At 41.2% G+C, this 14,975-nt stretch overlaps 1 protein-coding gene across 4 annotated transcripts in view; it reads left to right on the forward strand.

Annotated features, from left to right (window-relative positions):
* Positions 1 to 14,975, forward strand: part of MYRIP (myosin VIIA and Rab interacting protein) — a 372,103-nt gene that overhangs the window by 293,871 nt on the left and 63,257 nt on the right. For all 4 annotated transcript variants that reach the window (XM_003794483.2, XM_012808014.1, XM_012808015.1 and 1 more), the window contains one exon: positions 9,882 to 10,035. In XM_003794483.2, the coding sequence (XP_003794531.1) occupies positions 9,882 to 10,035 (154 nt within the window). The remainder of the gene's footprint in view (positions 1 to 9,881; positions 10,036 to 14,975) is intronic.

Below are 14,975 nucleotides of genomic sequence, written 5' to 3' on the forward strand. Positions count from 1 at the left end.
GTGGTATACATATACCACAGTTTATTGATCCATTCCTGGGTTGATGGGCATTCAGGTTGTTTCCACATCTTGGTGATTGTAAATTGAGCTGCAATAAACAATCTAGTGCAAGAGTCCTTATGATAAAAGGACTTTTTTTCATCTGGGTAGATGCCTAGTAGTGGGATTACAGGATCAAATGGGAGGTCTAATTTGAGTTCTTTGAGGATTCCACATACTTCTTTCCAAAGAGACTGTGTGAGTTTGCAGTCCCAGCAACACTGTAAAAGTGTTTTCCACATTCACCAGCATCTGCGGCTTTGGGATCTTGTGATATGGGCTATTCTCACTGGGGATAGGTGATATTTCAGGGTGGTTTTGATTTGTGTTTCTCTGATGATTAGAGATAAAGAGCATTTTTTTCATGTTTGTTAGCTATTTGTCTGTCTTCCTCAGAGAAGGTTCTATTCATATCTCTTGCCCAGTGATAGACAGGATTGTTTGCTCTTTTTTTCTGTTGATTAATTTGAATTCTCTGTAAATTCTAGTTATAAACTCTCTGTCAGATACATAACATGCAAATATCATTTCCCATTTTAAACATTGTCTATTTGCTTTAATTTTGTGTCTTTAGCTGTACAGAATTGTCAGCTTAATTAAGTCCCATTTGCTTATTTTTATTTTAGTTGTGATTGCCACTAAAGTCTTCTTCATAAAATCTTTTCCCAGGTCAACATCATCAAGAGTTTTTCCTACACTTTCTTTGGGATTTTTGTTATTTCATGTCTTAGATTTAAATCTTTTATTCATCTTGAATCAATTTTTATAAGTGGCAAAAGGTGGAAGTCCAGTTTCAGTCTTTTACATGTAGTTATCCAGTTCTTCCAGCACCATTTATTAAATAGGGATTCTTTTCCTCAGTCTATTCTTTTGTTTGGTTTATCGAATATCAGATAGCCACTAGAGACTGGTTTCATCTCTCGGTTTTCTATTCTGTTCCACATGTCTGTGTCTCTATTTTTGTGCCAATACCATGCTGTTTTGATCACAATGGACTTATATAACCTGAAGTCTGGTAGAGTGATGCCTCTGGCTTTGTTTTCATTATTAAGAATAACCTTGGCTATACAGGGTTTTTTCTGATTCCATACAAAATGAAGCACTGTTTTTTTTCCAGTTCTTCAAAGTATAATGTTGGTATTTTAATGGGGATTCTGTTAAAGCTGCACATTGCTTACAGTACTATAGACAATTTGACCATGTTGATTCTTCCCAGCCAAGATAATGGTATGTTCTTCCATTTGTTTATGTCTTCTGCTATTTCTTTTCTTAGGGTTTCATAATTCTCTTTGTAGAGATTCTTCATCTCTTTTGTTAGATATATTCCTAGGTATTTCACTTTCTTTGAAGCTACTGTAAAGGGAATTATGTGCATGATTTGCTTCTCATCTTGGCTTATTGGCATATACAAAAGCTAGTAATTTATGGACATTGCTTTTATCCCTGAGATGTTATTGTATTTCCTCATCAGGAGTAAGAGTCTTGTGGCTTAATCTCTGGGGTTCTCTATACATAATATCATATCAATGGCAAAGAGCAAGAGTTTTACCTCCTCTGCCCTCATTTGGATGCCCTCAATATACTTCTCTTGCTGATTGCATTGGCTAGAACTTCCAAAACTATATTGAATAGTAGCAGCTATAAAAGAACATCCTTGTCTAGTTCCAGTTCTAAGTGGAAAAGTTTTCAGATTTACTCCTGTCAGTATGATTTTAGGTGTGGGTTTGTCAGAGATGGCTTTAATCAGCTTAAGAAAGGTCCTGCCTATCCCTTTATTCTTCAGTGCTCTTGTTAGAAAAGGATATTGAATTTTATCAGATGCTTTTTCTGTATCCATTGAGAGGATCATCTGGTCTTTGTGCTTCTATTGATATGGTTAACTAACTACATTTATGGATTTGCATATGTTAAGCCAACCTTGCTTCCCTGGATAAAGCCTACTTGATCATGTTGTATAATTTTTTTAATGTGTAACTGTAATCTATTTGCTAGGATTTTATTGAGTACTTTTGCATTGATATTTATTAGTGAAATTGGTCTGTAGTTCTCCTTTTTAATTGAGTCCTTTCCTGGTTTTAGTATCAGGGTGATGTTTGCTTCATAGAATGTGTTGGGGATGGTTCCTTCCTTCTCAATGTTTTAGAATAGGTTCTGCAGTATACACACAAGCTCATCTTTGAAGGTTTGGTAGAATTCTGGTGCGAAGTCATCTGGTCCATGCCTTGTTGTTGTTTTGTTGGAAATTTTCTTATCATTTCTCCAATTTCAGTGCTTGATATGTTCTGTTAAAGACATCTACTTCTTCTTGGTTAAGTCTAGAGTGATGATATGATTCCAGGTTTTGATCCATTTCCTCCACCTTGTCAAATTTCTGGGAGTAAAGTTTCTTGGTGTAGTCACAGATGATCTCTTGTATCTCAGTAATATCTATTATTATTTTCCCTTTTTGTTTCTGATTGAGGTTATTATAGATCTTAGTTTTCTGTTTCTAGCTAATCTGGCCAAAGGTTTACTGATTTTGTTTATCTTTTCAAATAACTGATTTTTTGTTTCATTAATTTTGAATGATTCTTTTGTTTTTAATTTCATTTATTTCAGATTTAATTTTGGGTTTTTCTTTTCTTCTGCTAGGTTTAGGATTGACTTTCTCTTCCTTTTCCATCTCCTTAAGATGATTCATTAGGCTGTTGATGTGATTTTCTCTTTTTCAGATGTAGGTATCTAACATGATAAATTTCCCTTCCTTGCTTTTGCAGTATCCCACAGTTTTGGTAGCTTGTATCTTCTTTGTTGTTATGTTTAAGGAATTTAATAATTTCTTCCTTTATCTCTTCCTTAACCTGTCATTCAACATAAGGTTGTTTAGTTTCCATGCCTTTGTATGGGAATGAAAATTTTTGTTGGAGTTCGACCTTTATTGCCTTGTGGTCTGAGAAAATACAAGGTATAATTTCAATTCTTTTAATTTTTTTGAGGTTTGATTTGTATCCTAGGATATGATCTATTTTTGAGTATAATCCATGGGCTGATGAGAAGAACATATATGTATTTGCCTTGGGATGATTTGTTCTGTATATGTGTATTAAACCTAGTTGTTCTAGAGTGGCATTTTATTTTATTTTATTTTATTTTTTGAAACAGAATCTCACTATGTCACCCTTAGTAGAGTGCTATGGCGCCATAGCTCACAGCAATATCAAGCTCTTGGGCTTAAGTGATTCTCTTGCCTTAGCCTCCCAAGTAGCTGGGACTATAGGTGTCCTTCACAATGCCCAGCTATTTTTTGTTGTTGTAGTTAGCCCAAGTTTAGCAGGCCCAAGCTAGGTTCAAAGCCACCAGCCTTGGTGTTTGTGGCTGGTGCCCTAACTACTGAGCTATGAGTGTCAAGCCTAGAGTGGCATTTTAGTCCCTTGTTTCTTTGTTTAGTTTCTGTTTAGAGGATCTGTCCATTTCTGCCAGAGGAGTGTTAAAGCCTCCAGACATTATGGTGTTATAGGATATCATATTGTTCAGACCAATTAGGGGTTGTTTCATAAATCTGGGAGCGTGTAAGTTGGGCGCATAAATATTTAGAATTGAAATATCCTCTTGTTGTATTTTGTCTTTCTCAACTTTAGTTGCTATAAATCTACTTGTATCTGAAAATAAGATTGCACCCCTCCTTCTGATTTTCATTTGCCTGAAGTATTGTTTTCCATCCCTTCACCCTGAGTTTCATTTTGTCCTTCAAGGTTAACATATAGATTACTTATGTTTTTTTATCCAATCAGCCAGCCTTTGCCTCTTTAGTGAGGAATTCAGGCCATTCACATTTGAAAGAATTGATAAGTATGGTGAAGTTCTATTCATTTTATTTTGTTAAAGTCCATTGTTTAGTGTTATCCTTTGTGCCATTGTAGAAGATAGGTTTTGTCCTTTAGCTTCTTGGTGTTTGCTTTGCTCATGGTCCATTGTGACGGTCAGTGTGGAGAACAGATCTAAATATTTCCTGTAGAGCTGGTCTTATTGTGGCAAATGTCCTTAATGCTTGTATGTCAATAAAAGATTTGCTTTCTGCATTTTATTTGAAGCTTAATTTAGCAGGATACAGAATTCTAGGCTAAAAATTGTTTGTTTTTCTTAAGAAGTTTGAAGGTAGATGACTATTCTCTTCTAGCTTGAAAAGTTTCAGCTGAAAAGTCCACTGTCACCCTAATGGATCTGCCCCTGCAGGTGAATTGGTACTTCTTCCTGGCTGCTTGCAAAACTTTCTCTTTCATTTTGACTTTGGACATGTGCATTGCAATGTGTCTTGGAGATACTCTGTTGGTATTGAGACAACCTGGGGTCTAATATCCCTCTAAAAGGAGTATATTGGAATCTTTGGTGGATACTTCAGAAATTTTCATTTATGATATCCTCCACTAGGGCTTCCATGCCTTTGGGACATTCTTCTTCCCCTTCAGGGATACCTACAATTAATATGTTTGAATGCTTTGTGAAGTCCCATAATTCTCTAAGTAATCATTCTGCATTTTCTCTCTTCTTTTCTGCCTCTTTATATGCCTGCGTTACCTCAAGATCCTTATCCTCTAGCTCTAAGATTCTTTCTTCTCCATGGTCTAATCTGTTACTGATACTTTCTGTTGCAACTTTAAGTTTCCTTATTGACTCCTTCAATCCTTAAGTTCTGATATAGTCTTTCTAATTTTATCATGCCTTTCATTCATCCCACTGAGCACATTTCAAATGTTTAATAGCACCTATCCTGGTGGTGACTATATTTGACAGAGCAGCTGTAATCTCTATCATCTAGAAAGTTGTATTGCATAGCATTGTTTTAGAGATTTAAATAAAGAAGAAATGAATAGAGGACATAAAGGCAGGAATATGCAGGGACAATGACCAGAGCATGGACACAAGCAGGCTAAGCCTCAGTTCTCGGGGATTTCACCTTCCCCCAGCTGTTCTCACCCTGAATGTTTATCTGTGTCCCTGCCCAGGCATTCGTCTTCCTACTGGAAGCTCCCAGGTGATGCCAACAGGCTGCCAGGCTTAAAGATGATGTCTTCACAATATCTTAAAATAGGATCCCTGACCTGTGGCCTCCTGATAGGGCTTCCTACTTTCTCTTCAGTTCTCCAGTGCCCTGGACATCTCTAGCTCAGGGAATAACTATGCAGAATCCCCACATCCTGCAGGCCCCACTCCTGGAACTTAACTGTGAAACCCAAACTTAATTCATCCCCAGCCAGACTTTCCATCTATTCTCTTAAAAGAAAATTTATTATGATTGTTCCCTTTTTAATATTCTCCCTCATTACATAGCTCCCTGCCAATAGTAGGGGTCAATGCAAGCTGTATTTCAGAGTCTTAAGAGGAATTATCTTAAAAGGCACCAGTGAAAGGGTTATAATTTATTTAATCCCATTTTGGATGCATATGTCTTAAAAGGCATCTTGGTAATAATATAGTGTTGCCATTCATAATAATTATAATGATTATTATCCATCACCAAGGGCCAGACCGTCATTCTGTGCCCAGTGACCAAGATGAATCTCTGTCTGACCCTTTCTCTGTTCTGTCTCTAGTCCTTTACTAGAGGGACCTTTCTCTTTTTGTCTCCATTATTTCCTCCCTGACATTTGCTCTCTCTTTTGAATGGCCACAGTATAGAACTAAAGTACTTTTTATCATTGCTGTGATTATGAGATTAAATTAAATGCCTATGTCTGACCTTAAAAACACAAAGCAAAACTAGGGTTTATGCATATGAACACTCTTATTGTCATAATTGGCCCCCAAATCCTTGATACTAAAGGCATTTTCTCCCTATTTTATTGTGGGCTCTTTGAGAGAAAAGACTATCTGAAGCCATGGTCAGTACCTCCAAGAGCCTGTCCTGTTGGCAGTGATGATCATCATGGCAATTATGGTGGAAATCTATCACTCTAAGAGATATAAGTGGAACAAATTGTTGTGCCCACATGGGAGGTGCAGCAACTGCAAAGGGAGATATACAAAGGGAACTTATGATTGCACTGGGCGTTTCACCCAGAGCTTCAGAGCCAGCTGGTTCAGGAGGCAAGTCCTGCTGGGCTAAGGCACATTCTCCAGGAGTACATTATTGCTAGACTTTCAGCAAAGCATTGTCGGGCACACACCAAGAGAGCATGGAGGAGCATCAGTCTGCAGCCAGATAGACCCAAGCTCAACCCTGCCTCTGCCCCTTGACCACTCAGGTACTTTGGGCAAGTTATTCAGGCCTATTCAGTTTACTCATGTACAATCAATCAGACTGAGTGTGAGTATGGACAGATTGCACTGACTTAGAAGTAGAGCTCAATAAAGGCTCTTATTTTGGCTAACATTTGTTGAGTGCTTTCTCTGTGTCATACATGGTACTGGTCCTTTAAGATGAGGAAACTGATGCTTAGAGCAGCTGACATGCCCCAGAATTCACATACCAAGAAGAGGAGCTGGCTAACATGTATTAGTTGATGTCTAAGAATAAAGGAGAAGGCCTGGCCTATCTGAAATCGCAATTCCTGGAGTCCATTTTTGCAAGGCATTACTGACATGTTAGCATTCCTGGACCCATGGACTCCCCCATCATGCAGCCCCCTCACATAAATATGCAGACATTGGAAACCCAGGTCTTCTAGATGTCACCAGCCCTGCTTCTTCCATGAAGAAGTAAGACAAGAAGAGGCTATGAGTAGGAAAGAAAGGGTGGACATAGAGGGTTCATCCAGGGTAGCAACCAAATAATTTAAATAATTTCATTACTTTCCAGGAGCCACAAAGTCTATCTGGTGAGAAAAGGCGTTGTTGTGGCGCCATCTGCTGGACATGTGTTCATTGTAGTGAATTTGTGGCAAAGCCAGGTAGGACTAAGTCTCAGATCTGTGGCTTTTCCACCCTGACTGGAGACTATAGTCCATCAGTGCCCTGAAACCTGCTAGAGACAGGTTTCTGGGGCCTTTAGTGATGGTCCAGGTTTTTAGTTTGAAGCAATGGTTTGCTTTAAATACATTACAAAAATCGGGCATCCCCAAATCTCTTGTAAAAAAAAGCAGAACCCACCTTCCCTGCTGGGACCAGAAAAGAGCTTTTCATTTGTTGCTCTTGGCATTTATAAGGGATGAGGAAGCATTTTTGTCCCATAAAATTGGATCCCAGCCATCACATGTACACACATGAAATACAGCTCGAGCCACTTCAAAATGAAATATTAGATATTGTTTATTCCCTTTTCAAAACTTGTATTTGATGATTTGTAGTAAAAAACTTGTAGGTATTATTTGAAAGGCCAGATTATACCAAATGGCTTCTGAGAGGCTGCAGTAATACTGCATCTGACAACTAGACTATTAGCTTCATCACAGCCAGAACCATGTCTTACATCCTGCAAATGCAGTCACAAACATGTGACTGAAGATCACACACGCAGTCCCTACCTGCCTCCCTGGAGCTCATGGTCTGTGAAGACTCGGCAAGTCAGCCCACAGTTATAACAAAGCATGGACAGAGCCAGGTGACCACACAGAATGAGAAGCCTTGCTGAGTCCACGGAGGGATCTATACCAATGCATGGGGGTTTACCTTAATTTTCCTTAATTTTTAACAACTTCACTTGCCAATTGACCACCAACCTCGATCTCTGTCCTCTCTGAAAACTGCTTATTATCTGTCTAAGATTTAGCAAAATTATAGGTGGTTTTCTAAATATCTAACCCTGTGAAAGCCTCAGTTATTGTCACAATACATTGTCAGAACTGTTCTGACACTTGGGACAGGGTCAATGCCTGTTGCACCCTCATGATGAACAAGGTGACACTTGACTGAAAGCACCTTCACAGGCATGTTTGCTTGGCCCTCCTCAAAGTAAGACATTGTTCTTCAGGGTGTAAGTGGAGATAATAGTGGGCTTCTTTTTATCTCTTTCTCTTTAGGCACTTCTGAAAAGCCAGCCAGTCACTCCATAGCAAACATTCACTGATTTCCAATTCTGTACCAGTTACTATGCCAGGGGCTGGAGATGTCATTATTTGCAGGACATTAACTGCCCTCAATTGCTCCACAGTCTGGTGGGGACCCCAGGCCAGAAAATAAATGTTTTCAGTAGAATAAAACAAAGCACATATAAGTATAGAGACGCCCAGGACCCCAACCAGCTTGTGGAAAGGGGTAATCAGTGGGTTTTCCACAGGTCATGACTTGTTTGGACTGGAATCTGTCAACACACAGAGTCTTATGGAATTGACAAGATGGGGACAGCTCACTGCCGTTGGGCTGCACTGTCCCGGACCTCCTCATTAAAAGGCAGGTCTGGAGGCCCATCTTGCTCTCTTTACTGGATTCAAAGGGATAAGAGACAGGTTGGGACCCTGGTATACAGTTTACAGGGTTCCATATTTGTTCTATAAGCCCATCTTCCTCCTAGATCACTGAAAGTTCTTGTGGGCATTCAAGGAAGAAATAAAGATTTCCTGTGACTCCTTCTGGACCTACATTGGCCTGAACTAACACTCTCCACCAAAGTGTGCCAGACACCCTGGCCTGGCCTGTCCTACTGGGCTTTGATCCTCACCTGTCTCTGTGTCTTTTCTCAGACTGTTTAACATTCCTTCAGGGGCAAGGCAGCTGCGTGTATCATCCTCTCCCCAAACTCCAATTATAGGGCTCAGTGTTGTCATCCAAATGTCCTGTGCTAGTTTGTGCTGGTTTTCTTGTTATTCTCTCTCACCTTTTTTTTAAGCTACCATTTATCATACGGTTTACCCTGAATGCAGGGAAAGCTTACACACATCAGTCAGCCCAGGTATTATAGCAGAGCTGGTGTTGGAGCCCAGACATGGCTGACTCCTAAGTCCAGCCCCAAAGCATTCCACAGCCCTGCCCAAGCCCTCCTATTCCAAGCTCGTGAAATAGGAGAAGGCAGTTAATGAGGTGAGCACATTTCCCACTGGACAAGGAGTAGGGCTGTTGGAGTCAATGGCGGCCAATGGATGGAGGCAGATCACATAGAAGGCCTGAGTTATGGAAAGTACTTTGTTTAATACTGTAGTCACAAATGCTTTTAGTGGCTTTGTGAATATGCCCCTCCTCTCCTGCTTATCCATATAAAAAAAGCAAAGTAATTAACTAATAAGGCATAATTCCTTTATTAAATAAGAAAGGAAAAATTGGTCTCTTTCTGTTTGATGGTGTCTGTATATATAGTTTGAGAATATGATATATATTTTATATCTATATAAAATCATTTCAAATTATATTTCCTTCGCATCATTCATTTGAATTCCCACTTCTCCCACTTTTCCTTATATTAGAGTTTGTTTTCCTTCCTTTAATTCAGGGGCTCACTGGGGCTATGTTGTAATTGTCCTGGGCTTATGGACCAACCGTACTCTGCTCACTTCTCTGATATAGCACGTACATGGTGCTGTAACTGTGTTTACACTACTGGAACTCTGCAAGTTTAGAGGTCTTCGAGGGAAGATGCTTTTGTTTTTGCATGTCCTATAGCACGGAGTTCATCATGCGCAGTTGGCTCTAAGAAATGTTGGCTGAGAAAATGACTGGGTAAGAAGAAGCCATGTGAGAGCTGGCCCCACAGGGTTCCACTGCATCTCTTGTGCTTTCTAGTAGGCCTGGCTGATGTGCAACGGGATGAACAGGGAACCATTTGTACTACTACATGCGATTATGTACTGATTTGCAGCTTTTAGGGTTCACATGAGAGGGATCATTACCATTAATCATGTTTCCTCTGTGCCGTACAGTGACTGCCCCAGAAGATGACAGTATCCTCCCAGGGACTGTGCCTTATAAACTCTCCTCTCTTCTATTTCTTTCCCCAGCGGTCCCAGTCTGCCTTCTCCATCACTGGGGAAGATGCCCTGAAGACCTCATCACTGGGGGCAGTGTCAAGGCCACCAAGGGACCAGGGCCACCACCCAAGGGAGGAGTCTGCTCTGCCCAGCTGGAAGAGCATGGACAGGCTGGACGAAACAAGTAACTGTTTTAAGCAGCATCTAGCTGGTCTTTGGGTTTCAAAAGCACTATTTGGAGACTTCTTAGCTATTGCCTGGCTACTCAGCTCCTCCCCCCAACAAGCCATGGGGGCAGCTGAGACAGGTCTCGAGGTCACCAGCACAGCACACAGCATATACTGTGGTTGTGTTTCTACCCAGGCAGTTCTCCCAGTTGCTATGGCAGAATGAAGGTCCTCAGGTGTCATCAGCATTTCCTGTTCTGCACTGAGGCCTGTGGGCCAATGAGGGGCCCCTGTGCAAGGGTGTTAAAATCGCTACACTACACGCCTTGCCCCAGCTGCCTGCTCTATGTGGACTGGGAGAATGTGTCTGGTGGAGGCCAGAGGCACAAAACCAACCTCTCGGGACATTTCAGCTTTCAAGGGGACTTGGATCTCAGCATCAGTCTGGTTTTAAGGGTGTCTTTTCTAAAACTAGATATACTAGGGTAACAATCACTGCTATAACAATAAGCCAGACACTCAAGTTGCCTAACACTACAGTTTTCTTTCTAATCATACAACAGTGCAGTGCAAGTGTCCCTGGCCTGTGGGAGGCCTGGTAAGGTTCTGTCATCCTCTAGGGCTGTAGTCCCCAACCCCTTGCCCTCAGACCAGCACCAGTCTATGGCCTATTAGGAACCAAGCCACACATAGCAGGTAAGCGGCAGGTGAGTGAGTGAAGCTTCATCTGTATTTACAGCCATTCCCCATTTCTCCCTTTGCCACGTGAGCTAGACCTCCTGTCAGATCAGTGGCAACATTAGATTCTCATAGGAGTAGGAACCCTACTGCAAACTGCATGCAGGAGGGATTTAGGATGTGTGCTCCTTATGAGAATCTAATGCCTGCTAATCTGAGGTAGAGCTGAGGTGGTGACGCTGGCACTGTGGAGTGGCTGCAAATACAGATTATCATTAGCAAAGAGGTCTGACTGCATAGAAACATAATCAATTGCTTGAAGACTCATATCAAAACCGTTCCCCACCCCAGTCTGTGAAAAAATTGCCTTCCATAAAACCAGTCCCTGGTACTAAGAAGGTTAGAGACTGCTGCTGTAGGGCCTCTGAGTCTGCTGTGGGATTGTCCACATTCAGCCAGCAGATGGAAGAAGAGGGAAGGGAGAGGCAATGTACCTGTTTCCTAACCACCTAAGTGGGGAATGGCACGCACCACTCGCTGCCATCCTGTGGGCTGGAACTCATCATGACCCCTTCCTCCAGTGCAGAGGGGTCTGGGAGATACAGCTCTAGCTGGGCCAACACATCCCACTAAATTGGCTCAGCCATAAAAAGGCCTTTGAGGGGCAGTCATCTATCCCTGCCACACCTGAGAATGACATTGCTGGTCACTAATGCCTCTGCCCTGTCTGCTTCCTTCTCCTAGAATCTCCTGCCTCTACATGGGGCAGTTTAATTCACCTCTTCAGAGCCTCCTCAATATGTGTGACACATGGTTTGTAAAGTGATTGTTTCCATATTACCTTTTAGTGCCTGTCAGTAGAAACTGCAGAATAGTGACATTGCAGCGATTCTGTAGCACACAATATTTTCTTTATTAATGGCTACGGATTTTGTGTTTTTTTAAGTGAATTTTTCCTTTCTAAATATGCCTTTCTTTGCCTTGCCTGCCCATCATATTCATATTTATTCATTCATATTCTCTCTTTCTCTTCCTTCCTCCCCCACCCATCACTTTTCCCACCCCTCATTATCTCTGGACTGCAAATTCCCACAGGGAAGGGACACTTAGATTCCACAGGGCATATGAGAATATGATATCTTCTCATATGTGATATATTCTATATGGATCTTCAATAAACAATAATATTTAGCTTTTAAAATCATTTTACCATTTTACAGTGTTTAGAGCCCATTATACAGGCACTATTTTATATATACCCCTCCAACAGCATTGCTAAGAACTATCATTATCCCGTTTGACAGATAAGAACATTAGTAAACAGGAAAGTTAAGTGACTTGTCCAAGACCCCAAGACCTCAGCTAACATGACCAGCATTGGTCCTCAAGTCCAAACATTATGACTCCAATTTGCAGGCTTTTTAAGCTACTGTATGATAAGTGTCTCTACCATAAAAACAAAACAAAAACCAGCATTTCAAAATTTAGACTTGGTTGATAAATTTGTAGACCATTAGAACTTCTAGAAGACACTATTTCACTAAATAGTCCCCTGGTAGATTTAGAGGAGCATTTCTAATAAATTTGCAAAGGAATTTTTTTTCCAAAACATCATTTTATATATAATTTTCTATAAGAGGCACCCATATGAAATTTATCAGTTGTATATAAACATAAAACTTAGTTTCACGGCATCACACAAAAAAAGATTTCATACTGCACTCTAAAATCCATGCATATCCTAGGATATTGAATTAAAATAAAAAATAATAGAACTTGAGTAGAAATCTTCTGGGTTTTCTGAGGAATGTTTAGCATTTGATATACTAAAATATCCATGCTAAGCCTGAGAGGTCCTTGAGGGATAATGTCTAATATGTTTAGCAGGATGAAAATTATTCCAGGGCGTTGTTCAGTCTCAGTATAACAGAGGAGTCCCAGGGGTAGTGGTCATCTTAGAAGGTTACTATCTGGTAGGCTAGTTTTGGTGATTGTGTTTATGCCTCAAACACAATTTGAGAAGGGTTGGCTCAGGAGCTGTTAGGGCACAGGCAGAATCAGCTTTGCTTGGGCAAACAACAACAACTCTACCATCAGCCTTGATGGTGCTTATAGCAGTTAATAGATTTCCCCAAAATACAAGTTCATGTTACAGAGCTTGAGAGAGCATCTGTTATATACACAGCTTGTGTTCAGTGTTGGGGAAATAAAGATAAGGGAGTTGCCACTGCTCCACAGTTGCTCACTGAGAATTGTCTGCACAATGGAGAAAGAGCTGGAATTGAGAGAGAAGAGGGGATGGGGGAGCAGGTCCCCGGAGAGATGTACCTGGTGAACGGCAAGAAAGTGGTCTTGGAGCCCAGGTACCACTCTGAGAAGTTCTAATGATGCAGCTTGACAACCACCAAGGTTTTCACAGAGTTGGCTATTCAGGGAGCCATCTGTTTGCACTAAGAAGGATGGATTTTTGCTGAGATCAAAGTTGTCCAACTTCTAGCTTTCCCCAGAGGCACATGGCAACCTGGGGTTATGAAAGGCAGGGGAAGAGAGGAGCTGGCAATGGACTGAATCCTTTCCTACTAAGTAGTGGGTGTCAGAGTCCAGGGACCATATTTGCAACATAGTCAACCCTAAATCCAAGCATTGAGTGGGATTATCAAGGGATTTCCCTCTTTACTTCTTCCCTGGGCCCCAGGAGAAGGTATAGATAGCAGGGCTCATTGACAGCTACACACCAAGAGCTCAGTCTTGCCCCTGCAACCTTTCGGTACCTGTGTTCATTAATAAGTAATCATTATGTATCCAGGATGAGGCCTAGAGCTGGCTAAAACCTGGCAGTACAATTTGGGAATAAGCCATGGTTCTGTTCTCAAGAAGCTCACAGTCAACCAAGAAAATAAGCAGTTTAAGTGTTTTTAAAAAAGAAAGCTTTTTGCAAACTCAGAGAACAGAACAGCTATACTCCTTAAGCAAAGAAGGCCAACAATGTGCCTCTAAGGATCGATGTGTGAGTCAAGTCCCAGGAGATGATCTGGAGAGCAGACCTGTAAGACCCCAAAGACCTTTCCTTTCTTCTCCGTGAACATGCCACCACTGAATGCTATGGCTACTTTTCATCTTACACTTGTGGGTGTCTTTGTTTAACTTCTACCAGTAATAGATTGTAACATGAGAATCTAAGGACCTTTAGTTTATTTGGGAAACAAGCCTAGGAAACACACAGGGAGGGGAGGGAACATCAGAGAAGGAAGGAACGACAGGCAATAAATGACTTGTTACCAAGCAGATTACCACTGTGGGTGACGAGCTTGTCCCTGCTGGGGCCTCTGAGAGCCTAGATAAAAGATTCACCTGCCTAGAAGGCCACGGAGCTGGGGTGCTAGAAGGCCATGAAGCTGGGATACTGAGCCACCACTGAGCTACTACTCCTCCAGTCATTGGTTGAGAGCTGCTTCCAGGAGGAGGTGGTTCCTGGCACATTCATGCTATCCCAGGGCAGGCAATGTAGGTCCTAACAGCCAGAAAAGGCATCAAGCAAAAAATTGCAAGTTCTGGAACTTAGAAGTCCAGCTGAGGTGTACTGAAATGGCAAGAGCTAAGGTTTGGGGTGGATACCCACAGGGTCTGCTCTAGGGAAAAATCAATATTGCCACTTACTGGCCATGAATAGCCTCACTGAGAACTTGAAGGTTCCTGAGAAACTCACACCATCTGACACCTCAGGACACAGCACTGGGAGAAGGCCACCAACATCAAAGTACTTTTCTTAGAAGTATTACCACTGTGCCATGACCACCACCATCCATAGATCCCATAAAGTAGAAAAAGTAATAAACACCCTAGTTGCTAGCCACTCTTCTGAATATCTACATAGTCAATGAAAATAGTGTTGCTGTGTAGATATTAATATATAATACTGAATAGTGGCTACAAGATATATGTATGTATCTCTCTGTTTTCTATGTGCATGCATATGGGATCCATGGGTGCTGATTCAAAATCAGGGGTTAAATACTGATACTATAATCCAGTTCAAAAGATATAAGGTGAAATAGCTGAGAGCCCTCAGTGTAGCAGGCACTGTGATCGATGCTTTATATTCTTTATGTCTTAATAATCCTAATGATAGCCAGGGTGGTTCCCACCGACCCCACTGATAGGCCAGAAAATAGGCTCAACAGTGCTCTCTGACCAAAGTCACCTGTTAGTAAACTTAGTAACTGAGGGCCAGATCTGGATCTACTTGAATGCAAAGTTCTTGTTGTTTGCCCTGCACTAA

Source organism: Otolemur garnettii, unplaced genomic scaffold (genome assembly GCF_000181295.1).
Source record: "Otolemur garnettii isolate 467f Iridium unplaced genomic scaffold, OtoGar3 scaffold00082, whole genome shotgun sequence".
Taxonomy (NCBI): Eukaryota; Metazoa; Chordata; class Mammalia; order Primates; family Galagidae; genus Otolemur; species Otolemur garnettii.